Consider the following 11,613-nt stretch of genomic DNA (forward strand, 5'->3'; position numbering starts at 1 on the left):
CATGAGATGGCACGTAGGGGAGCCTAGATAGCTTCAAGATGGCGGCTTGGTGGCCAGAAGAACCAACCAGGTAAGTAGAGGGTTCGAACTTTCAGCCCCACCCCCAACCTCCGTGAAAGGGAGAGGGGCTGGCAATTGAGTTCAATCACCAATGGCCAATGATCTAATCGATCATGGCTACCTAACGAAATGTCTATAAAAACTCCTAAGTGATGGGGTTCAGGCAACTTCCAGGTACTGGAAAGGTGACGTGCCTGGAAAAGACATGGAAACCACCCCCATCTCTTTCACGCGGCGGTTCCTGACTTGTATCCTTTATAATAAACTGGTAAACCTAGTAAAGCATTCTCCTGAGTTCTAGGAGTCATTCTGGCAAAGCGTCGAACCGGATGAAGGGGTTGTGGGAAATCCCGAATTAATAGTCAGCCAGGGGAACAGGGGGGACTTGAAACCAGCATTTGAAATAGGGCAGTCCACGAAAGTTGACGCTAGGAACACACCTTTGAGGGCAATTCTGTCAAACGACAGGGTAAAAGCCAGAATTTGGAGAGCTATGGAGTTAAATGGGAAAGGGGAAATCAAGGGCGAGGATTATATTAACAAATCACAAATGGATTGTGCCAGTGTGTGTGAGCACTGGCTCAAGACGATGTGTGCTTTGTTTCGTTATTCCTCACTATAGACCTATGAGAGAATATCACCACTCTGTAGAAAAAGAAACAAGACTCAGGAAAATGAAGCAATGTTCTCAAAGTCCTACGTTTAGTAAATGATGAGGTTAGAATTGAAAACCAAGGGGGTGCCTGGCTGGCTCAGTTGGTAGAGCGAGCGACTCTTGATCTCAGGGTCGTGAGTTCAAGTCCAACATTGAGCATGGAGCCTACTTTACGTAAATTGATTAGATTAAAAAAAAAACAAAAAAAGAAGTCAAAACAAAATCAGATTCTAAAACCAGAGTTTTCAACTAGCATACCTGATTACATAGGTAGAAACTCAAAGAAACCTACAAGGTTGCTGGATGTAAACACAGCATATCAAAATCATTTGCATTTCTAAACATCAGCCATAAGCATAAAATGTCTAAAAAGATACTTTGTACAATTGTTTCAAAGATATCAAAGTTTGGGGGGGGCGGGTTGCGCCTGGTTGGCTCAGTCGGTTGGGCGTCCGACTTGGGCTCAGGTCATGATCTCACCGTCCGTGAGTTCGAGCCCGCGTCAGGCTCTGTGCTGACAGCTCGGAGCCTGGAGCCTGCTTCCGATTCTGTGTCTCCCTCTCTCTGCCCCTCCCCCGCTCATGCTCTGCCTCTCTCTCTCTCTCTCTCTCTCTCTCAGAAATAAACATTAAAAAAAAAATAGAAAGCTCAGAAAAGATCCGCTTTATGGCTCCACAGAGCAGTGGGTGAAGGACGGTATTTTCATTAAATGGTGCTAGATCACTTGATCCACATGGAAAAATAATTACCTTGTCATAATACCGAAAATATCGAGTCCAGATGAGTCGTACCTCTAAATGTTACGAGTAAAACAATAAAGCTTCTAGAAGGTAACAGAGGAAAATATCTCCATGCCCTCAGAGTAGAAAAAGATTTCTACTGTTAAACATTTTTTTTAAATGTGTATTTATTTTGAGAGAGAGAGAGAGAGCAAGCAGGGGAGGGGCAGAGAGGAAGAGAGAGAATCTTAAGCAGGCTCCCCTCTGTCAGCACAGAGCCCAAAGCCAGGCTCGATCTCACAGTGAGATCACAACCGAAGCAGAGATCGAGAGTCAGATGCTTAACTGACTAAACCATCTAGGCTCCCCTCAAGTTAAATTTCTGTTCACCGGAAGATACCACTGAGAGTATGAAAAGACAAGCATCCGTCCAAATGGACTGTGGTACTCCATATAATCAAAAAGAGTGTGTATACAGAATGCATTTAAAAAGTTTTTTAAAAAAAATTTAAGTAGTCTCCATGCTCAGCACAGAGCCCAATGTGGGGCTTGAACTCATGACCCTGAGATGAAGACCTGAGTTCAGAAGAGACTCAGACACTGAACTGACTAAGGCACCCAGGTGCCCCAGAATGTATTTTAAAAAAAAATTTAAACCCTACAATCAATAAGAAAAAGACGAAAGAAAGAAAGAAAGAAAGAAAGAAAGAAAGAAAGAAGAAAGGAAGGAAGGAAGGAAGGAAGGAGAAAGAAAGAAAGAAAGAAAGAAAGAAAGAAAGAAAGAAAGAAAGAAGAAAGAAAAGAAAGAAAGAAAGAAAAAGAAAGAAAGAAGAAGAAATGAAGGAAGGAAGGAAGGAGAAAGAAAGAAAGAAAGAAAGAAAGAAAGAAAGAAAATTGGAGCGTCTGAATGACTCAGTTGGCTAAGCGTCCCACTTTGGCTCTGGTCATGATCTCACGGTTTGTGGGTTCGAGCCCCAAGTCAGGCTCTGTGCTGACAGCTCAGAGCCTGGAGCCTGCTTCGGATCCTGTGTCTCCCTCTCTCTCTGCCTCTCCCCCACTCATGCTCTCTCTCTCTCACTCTCTCTCTCCCTCAAAAATAAACATTAAAAAATAATAATAAAATCTTTCTAAAAATAGAAAATTAATAGAGACTTGAAGAGGCTCGTCACAAAAGACAATATCAGGGGCGCCTGGGTGGCTCAGTCGGTTAAGCGTCTGACTTTGACTCGGGTCATGATCTCACGGTTTGTGGGTTCGGGCCCCGCGTCAGACTCGCACTGACAGTGTGGAGCCTGCTTGACATTCTCTCTGCCCTTCCCCGACTTGCACTTTCTGTCTCTCAAAAATAATAATAATAAATAATAAGGAAATAAAATTAAGATCTAAGGATGGGGGGGAGGGGATGGGGGGAAGGGGGTGGGGGGGAAGGGAGTGGGGGTGGGGCGGGCAGAAATGGAACAAAAGCTGCCAAAAGGAGGGGTGGGGTGGACGTGAGTGGGGGGGGGGCGGTGTGCACCTGCATGAAAGATTCTCTTTAGCCTCGGTGAGGAGACTCAGACGGAGGGGTGAGGCAGAAGAAGATACAGACGATCAAGTGTATTGGAAAAACCAGCGGCCATGGGTGGGGGAGGGTTGGGTCTTTGGGAAGGTGAGTGAAATAGCAGTGAAATTAGCAGAAGAACAGAGTGCCGGTGGCCCCACCTATCAAAAGAGATCTGGCCATCAGCCAGTGACTTTCAGGCTATAATTAGCAAATTGGCCCCTGTCTCCCTCAGGCCAAAAGCAAGCATCTGAAACCGGAACAAAATCATCCTTTCCTCGCTGATGCCCTGGCACGTTCCACAAGCCCCACCCTCTGTGGAGCCGTGGGTTCTCCTCCCCATCTTCTCTCTCTGCAGTGGAGAACCCACCATGCCATTTACTGGAGGCCGTGGACATGAACGGACCCGTTCCAACCCAAAATACCTCCTCCGTGACACCCTCCTCTGAGCCTGTCTTCCGACCTGCCTGTCTGTCCTGTCATCAGAGTTGTGGTGGCCTGGGGAAACCTGGGAGTGGGGAAGCGCCATGGGGTCCTGGGGAGGCAACAGGGCTAAGGGTCCAGCCAGGGGCCAGTAGCTGGTACAACTGAGCTGAGACGCACAGCCTGGCTGAAGTTTGAACCGATCGGGACCAAGTCAGGAGCCGGCAAAGTGATGTCAGGAGGTCAAGCGGGCAATCGGGTCAGAGGTCATACAAGGGCCAGAGGCCGGGGACCCGGGGACCGGTGCCATGTCGGAGTGTGGCGTGGGAGTTCAGAGCCTGACCATTGGTGTCCAATGGTGTCAGGTTTGAGTGCTGGATCTGGCTAGCCAGTGGTACAACTTTGGGCTGGTTACTGACCTCTTTTGTCCTCTGGCAAAGTGGGAATTGTATAGACAGGAAGATGTCGAGAATGAGCGTGGGGTTGGGGTTACGAATGCGGATGGGCACAGAGTTGGAGATGGAGGTGGGGACGAGCCTGGGGACGAGCCTGGGGACGAGCCTGGGGATGAGCCTGGGGATGATCCTGGGGACAAGCATGGGGATGAGCACAGAGGTGAGCCTGGGGACGAGCCTGGGGATGAGCCTGGGGATAAGCATGGGGACAAGATTGGGGATAAGCCTGGGGATGAGCATGGGGATGAGCCTGGGGATGAGCATGGGGACGAGCCTGGGGACAAGACTGGGGATGAGCCTGGGGATGAGCCTGGGGATGAGCCTGGGGACGAGCATGGGGACAAGCATGGGGACAAGATTGGGGATGAGCCTGGGGATGAGCCTGGGGATGAGCCTGGGGACGAGCCTGGGGACAAGATTGGGGATGAGCCTGGGGATGAGCATGGGGAAAAGCCTGGAGATGAGCCTGGGGATGAGCATGGGGACGAGCCTGGGGATAAGCATGGGGACAAGATTGGGGATAAGCCTGGGGATGAGCCTGGGGATGAGCCTGGGGACGAGCCTGGGGACAAGATTGGGGATGAGCCTAGGGATGAGCATGGGGATGAGCCTGGGGATGAGCCTGGGGACAAGATTGGGGATGAGCCTGGGGATGAGCCTGGGGTCGAGCCTGAGGATGAGCCTGGGGTCGAGCATGGGGACAAGATTGGGGACGAGATTGGGGATGAGCTTGGGGACGAGTCTGGGGATGATCCTGGGGACAAGCATGGGGATGAGCACAGAGGTGAGCCTGTGGATGCACCTGGGGATGAGCCTGGGGATGAGCCTGGGGACGAGCCTGGGGACAAGATTGGGGATGAGCCTGGGGATGAGCATGGGGAAAAGCCTGGAGATGAGCCTGGGGATGAGCATGGGGACGAGCCTGGGGATGAGCCTGGGGATGAGCGTGGGGATGAGCCTGGAGATGAGCCTGGGGACGAGCATGGGGGTGAGCCTGGAGATGAGCCTGGGGATGAGCATGGGGACGAGCCTGGGGATGAGCCTGGGGACAAGCACGGAGATGAGCACGGAGGTGAGCATGGGGATGACCATGGAGGTGAGCATGGGGCCCGTGAAGGAGGGGGATGGGCACAGAGAGGGAGATTGGATGGCTACGAAGCTGGGGCTGGGCCTAGGCAGAGGTTCAGACCCAGGAGCCAGGCAAGCCTTCAGGTGTGAGAGGCTGACACATGTGTGTCCTCGAGGATCCTGAGCCCGTCAAAGACTGAGACGGGCTCCCAGCCCAGGCATGAACTTGGCTGGACTTGGCAGGGCTGAACTGAGGGTATGGACCCGCGGGAGGTCGCGAGCACTACCGCCGCCCAACTGAGTGCTTGCTGCCTTGGCAAAGCTGGCCTCCGTCCGCCCCTTTGCAGGTGAGCGCTCCTTCCGGGGGCGGTGACAGCACTAGATGCTGGGGGTACGCATGGCCTCGGGGCTGGGAAACAAGTCCTGGGACCGGCCCCACCCTCCTCAGCCTCTCCCATCCAGCCCCACTGCCTGCCTCCCCGCCAGCATTTCCCAACTGCCCCTCTCCTCTGCTCCTCCCCTTCTGTGTCCAAACAACCCGCATCTCCCCATCTCTAACAAATTCTTCCCTTGACCCCGAGCTTCCCTGACTTCTGTTTTGCTCCTTTTCTCGGCCACAGTTCCCCAGGGAGTGGCCTCTTCCTCACCGCCCCCACCCAAGTTTCTGCAGCCTGGCGTCCGTCCTCACAGCTCCATGACCACCTCTGGGCAGGAAGGAGCCCGTGGGGTGACACGTAAGCAGAAGGCACAGCGATTGGGGACTCCGGGAGGCGTGGGTGGGCAGGCCACGCACACAGAGACACGCACGTGCCCACACATAAACATTCAGACACCCAGACACCCAGACACACGTACATGGAGACACAGACATGCACTGACCGATTCCAATATGGCACCAAGGGGCTCTCGCTTTGACCAGAGGGAGCGAGGAGGGAAGCCCAGGGCCGTCCACTGCTCAGCCTGGGGACTCCAGACCCCCAGTGGTGGCAGCAACAAAAGGCCAAAGCAAGCCTTCTACAACTGTTACGCCCAGAGCAGACCCGGGCTTTGCGGGGCCTGAACATTGCTCAGCTGGGGAGGAAGCCACCGTTGTGCCCTGCACAAGTCCAGGCGTCAAGCACGGGGGAGGCATCCCTGCAGTAACGTCCGCTAAAACGGAGGGAGAAAAGTGCCCGCCAGGGGGTCTGGAGGCTGTGACCCCGGGACCCAAGCATGCAGGGACCAGCTGTCTGAACACAGTCAGCAGCTCTCCCCCAGACAAGTGGCAGGGTCTGAATTTGAACCCAAGAACTCTGGCTTCTCATATTCTTGCCTTTCGGCTTTTCTCAGACGGACGCAGTGTAGCCGGATCAAGCGTAGAACCAGAGAGGCCGGCACGGAGGGGCCTCTGGGGCTGTGGCCTCCAGCAACACCACGATGGGGTGGTTGCCTGGGTGCTGGGCCCAGCAGAAGGTGCCTTTTCTCCTCACTACCCCGTCCACACCGCACTGCCTTTACCGATCATAAGGTTTACTGAGTGTTGCTTTTGTTTTTATTTTTTTAATTTTTTTTAACAGTTACTTGTGAGAGACAGAGAGACAGAGCGTGAGCAGGGGAGGGGCAGAGAGCGAGGGAGACACAGAATCCGAAGCAGGCTCCGGGCTCCGAGCTGTCAGCACAGAGCCCGACGCGGGACAAACTCGAGAACCACGCGATCGTGACCTGAGCCGAAGTCGGACGCTCAACCGGCTGAGCCACCTCGGAGGCACCCCGGTTCCTATAGATTCCTGATAGTGACTTTCATGACTTTACCAGTCCTAGCTTAACTTTCTCTTGGAGCTGAGCTCTGTCCAGAGTCTGAGCATCTCTGGGGGGACACGACACGCGACCCCCGCTGCTCATTAGAAGACATAGCTGGATCATGTAGGGGTGTGTGTGTGTGTGTGTGTGTGTGTGTTGTTTTCTTGTTTAAGTAGAATTGTCACCCTGAAAGCACAGTAGAATCACCTGACCATTTTTTTTTTTTAATGTACCCGTGCCCGAGCCCTCTGCAAAGTGAATCACGGTCTGAGCGGTGGGGCTGGGACATCAGTACGTTGGACAGAGTCCCCGGGAGGCCGTGGGAGCAGAATTGAGGCCACTCCAGGAAACGACCGCCTGATGCCCCGGGAACCTGCAAACAAACGGAGGGGGGAGGGGCGCTCCTGTGAAGGACGTGCCCTCCTGGTAGCCGCGTGTGTGCACTTTCACTTGGACCCTGGACTCTCCCCATCAGGGACACCTGCCGGTCCACCCGGACCAGTACCTGACAGGTCTCGGTGATTCCCCACGCCTCCGCCAGTATCTTGGTGGTTCTCCTGCCCCGTGCTTATTTCTGGCCCGCAAATGTCCCCCTGGTCCTGGATTCCACTTCCCCGGTGATCTTCTCGCTGCTGCCGGCCATGCCCTCTGCCAGCCTCGGGGGGGGGGTCCGAGAGCCCGACACATCCAGGCACATGGGGGCATTGTGACATCCGCAGTCGCCATGCCCCCCAACCTTGAATCTTCTGTCCTGGTTCTCTCCCTCCTCGGCGAGCCCCACCGGCTCCCAGCGCGCAGCCCTCCAGCCTTGGTGCCGGGACAATCCTTCCTGCCCCGCTTAGTGAAGGCCTACTGTGTGCTGAGCCTTCCATCAGGCACTCTATGTCCACGATCTCGTTTGAGGCCTCTGATGGCAGAGCAGCAGACGAGCTATTGATCTCACTCATTGTAACGCACACTTACTCTGTGCCACACCTGGCCAGGTGCAGGGACGGATGAGACCAACGGTCAGCTTCCTTACTGCCAACAATCATCTAGAGCTTATGAAGACACGGCGCATTATTGGTCCCAGCCCGGAGTTTCTGATCAGTACCCGACGCGGGCGGGGAGCCCTCTCCGGCCAGCCCCTTACAGCATTCTTGTGACACGAAACGCTCTCTGGATGAACAGGAGGAGAGAACTGTTGTCCCCAAGCAGCTGTTTGGAATCGGCCCCTCTTCCGCCACTCCGGCGACCCGACCACGTTGGCAGCGGGCTGGGTGCTCACCTTCTAGCCTCACCCGTGACCCCAAATCTGAAAGATCCTCCAAGATCCCAAGAGGATGGGGAGATTCAGAGCCGGCTGGGACACAAGGCACGGTCATTGCGGGCGTCAACCTGGGACAGCTTCTGGGAGCCAGGCGGGACTTGGCTATCTTACCGAGGAACCGTGCGTCCTCGGGTCGCTCGCCTGACTTCTCTGCGCCCCGGTTTCTTCATTTGTGAAGCGGGGAGTAAAATAGTAGAACGTACCTGTTGGGTCCGTGCAACAGAGTTCGGACGTTGGGCCGGTTAGCACGTGAAAACTTGAGGACGGTGCCCGGCACGGGGTACGCGCACAGGGGACCGAGAGCCGTAAGCCTCGACCCCAGGTGCCTTAATTTACTCTCCACTGAATGAAGGGAAGGAGCCCATGCTCAGCACCTGGATGTGGGGAGGTGACAAGGAGGGCCAGTGACCAGGCTGGTGAGGTACACTGAGGGACACCCGCAGGCGTCTCCAGGCTGGTGGGCACCAGGGAGGCACAGAGGCCTTGCACACTCACTTGGCTCGTCCATCTCACAAGCCAATAGAAGCCGGTGGGTGAGCCCAGAGGCACTTCCTGCTGACTCGTGGGGCATTTGCTGCCCACAGAGGACGGGGAAATGCACCTCCCTATAGCCGACAAAGGCCAGGCAGGTCCTGTGGGAGGAAAATAGATCTGGCTCCCATCCGGGCTCCAGTCCAGGTCACCTGCGGCACTGGGCTTACCAGCAACTCAACCCCTTCAAGCTGCCAAAAGCTTTCAAGGCTTCTGCTTTGGAGGTTCTTGCGAGACCGTGGGGTAGGTCAACCGGCCATCCTCCGCACTCCAAACCCATCCCTGCTCCTGGCCTTTGCACGCAAAGACGCCCGCCGTCTCCCCCAGACTCACCAGGAGACGGGACGGAACGGGCCTAGACCTCATTTCCTTCCTTGCTCATCCATGCCCTACGGCCCCTCCGAACTGCCAGGCCCAACGCACTCCAGCCTTGCTTGGAGTGGCCTCCATGATGCCCGAGGAGAGGCTGGGGCCATGGCCCCGCTGCTGTGGGAGTCACAGGGTGGGAAAGACGTGCAGATCTGGTGTCTGGAGAGAAGGGACGATCGAGAAGACAGAGCAAGCCTTTTGGAGAACGACAGAGACAAAGGAAGGGTCCGAGCGGGGCTTCGGCTCATGGGCAGTCAAGGCAGGCTCGTGTCATGGCGGGGAGAGGAGTTCCCAGGAGGGGCGGGGCCCATCCCGGCTCTTGTCCTTACGAAGGCTCACATTGTCTCTTCTCTGGCCAGTCTGAACCTTTTCAAGCTGGTTCCTGAGTCCTTTTGATAGGAGCCTAGATGTGTTCGAGAGCTCCCTTGCTGTTTATCTGACAGGCTAGTTCTGGGTGCATCTAAAAGAGCCCTCTCTCTCTCCGTGCAGAATGGTTGATGGCTGACGGAGGCCACACGAGACTCGCGCCCACGGCTGGCTTTGGTCACCCCGTCAGCGCACCCCAGATGTCCTCCATTGGCCCTCCGTGTGGGGCTCTGCCAGGGACAGCCCAGCATGCTCCATAGCCTAGCCTCTCAAGGCAGGTTTCCAGAGATCCGTTGCTCTGCTGCAAAGCACATTTATTTCACGTGAGCACTTGTGGGTCTGGAATCCAAGGAGGACTCAGCGGGACGGTTCTCCAACCCACGTGGCATCAGCCAGGGCAGCGGGACTGGAAGGTCCATTTCCAAGATAACTAACTTCTTTATTACTTGCCTGGCATCTTGACCCGCCCTAGTCTCTCCCTTCCTCTCTCTCTTTCTCTCTGTCTCTCTGTCTCTCTCTCCGTGGGGTCTCCTCCTCCAGGCCTCTCCATGTGACTCGGGCTCCTCACCAGCCGGGTCGTCACAAGAAGCAGGAGGTGGAAACCACAAGGCCAGTTAAGGGCTTCTTCTAGAATTAACGCAGCTTCACATGTGCCCGGCTCTGTGGGCCAAAGGAGCCACAGCGTTTGCCCAGATTCCCAGGGGCCGTGCGATAGATCCCACCTTCCGGAGGAGCGACGAGGACAAATTGCGGAAGGGCCCGTGAGGTGAGAGGGATGATCGTGGCTACCTTCAGAAAAGAAGGTCTGCCCCAGGAACCCCCCAGGGTCAGAGCGCTGGGAGTCATTCACAACCCTCTCTCCTCACTCATTCACTCATCCACTCAACAAATAATTCCTCAGTTGGGGTAGTTAACTCTTGCCATGGACTCAATACAGAATTTCTTAGAAAATGAGAAAGGTTTGGGAATAACTTCAAGTTTTTAAATCGAATTTCCCGTTAATGCCCAGCTTATTCTGTTTCATCTCATAAAAAGCAAACCTCGCCTGTCTTAGGCAAATTCCTGTATCACCTCCTCTAGGAAGCCTTTCCTGATCTCCCTTCAGGCATCGTTGGCAGCCCCCACCACACCTTGTTCACACACTAGCAGTGCAATGCCTACATCTGATTTGTAGCCGAGGTCACATTCACCCCAAATAAAGACGGCCTTTCTCACCACCCTTGCAACCAGGTGGCCGTGGCGACTAAGTTCTGGCCCATGAAACGTAAGTGGAAGTGATATGTGCAACTTTCAGGAAAGGCGCCTAAAGGAGAAGTGTGCTTTTTCCTTTTCTTTCCTCTTTCTCGCTGCCTGGAATACAGGCACGATAGCTGGAGCTAGGGCAGCCACTTTGTACCATACGATGACTTTGGGAATGGAAACCACTCACAGCAGAACAAGGTAAAAAGAGCTCGAGTTCTTGACACCGTGGAGGGTCACTCCCACCCTGGAGCCAGTACGTAAAGGTTTTCACATGAGACAGCAACGAGCTTCTATAATGAACCTCTATCTGGCTTCAGCCACTGCTTGCGATTTTCTGCCACTCACAGTTGAACCTAATCCTAACTGATAAAACTCCTACCCAGGGAGTGGGGAGGCAAAATGTAACGCAAATGTCTTCTCCACTGAACCATGTACGGACCCTCCGGCTAGTGGTGGGGAATATTAACTCTGCCACTCAATGCTACTTCCCAGGCAGGAGAATGGGTAAGGTCAAATGATGACATCATGGCCTGAAACTGAATGCATCTGGTGACATTGTTTATAATGTCAAGAGTCTGGAAATGAACTCAATGCTGATATAAGAGGAGGAAGGGGGATGGATTAAAATACGGGATACGCAGGGGCGCCTGGGTGGCTCAGTCCGTTAAGCGTCAGACGCTTGATTTCAGCTCAGGTCACGACCTCACGGTTAGTGAGTTCGAGCCCCACATCAGGCTCCACGCTGACAATGCGCAGCCTACTTAGGATTCTCTCCCTCCCCCTCCCTCTCCCCCCCCCCCCGCTCAAATTCGCCCTCTCTCTCAAAATAAGTAAATAACCTAAAAAAAATTTTTTTAATATATAGAATATCCACGTAATGGACATTTTACATCTCTGTTTACACGAACAAGGCAAACCTCTATACACAATGATCACAACACATATTTACGCAAAAACGGCAAGGTCTTTAACATACTCCAACCCCAAGGGAAAACGAGCAAAATCAAAGAAAACAGGTTATGAATGGAAAAAAAAAATGGGCAAAAGGGAGTTCATTGTAGGCACAGATGGGAGGTATGCGAGGGTTCATTGTGCTT

General features: G+C 53.9%; 1 protein-coding gene across 4 annotated transcripts in view; it reads right to left on the bottom strand.

Moving 5' to 3' along the window:
- Positions 1-11,151, bottom strand: part of CDRT4 (CMT1A duplicated region transcript 4) — a 34,133-nt gene extending 22,982 nt beyond the window's left edge. Inside the window, exons 1-3 of one of the 4 annotated variants that reach the window (XM_045487434.1) lie at positions 8,504-11,151; positions 8,212-8,382; positions 7,205-7,857 (exon numbers count right to left, since the gene is read on the bottom strand). In XM_045487434.1, coding sequence (XP_045343390.1) covers positions 7,205-7,646 — 442 coding nt within the window. In that variant the 5' untranslated portion in view covers positions 7,647-7,857; positions 8,212-8,382; positions 8,504-11,151. Of the gene's footprint in view, positions 1-7,204; positions 8,410-8,503 lie in introns of those variants that run through there. The other 3 variants (XM_045487432.1, XM_045487435.1, XM_045487433.1) reach the window with 3 other exon arrangements.
- Between the last annotated feature and the right edge of the window lie 462 nt (positions 11,152-11,613).

Source organism: Leopardus geoffroyi, chromosome E1, assembly GCF_018350155.1.
Source record: "Leopardus geoffroyi isolate Oge1 chromosome E1, O.geoffroyi_Oge1_pat1.0, whole genome shotgun sequence".
Lineage (NCBI taxonomy): Eukaryota > Metazoa > Chordata > Mammalia > Carnivora > Felidae > Leopardus > Leopardus geoffroyi.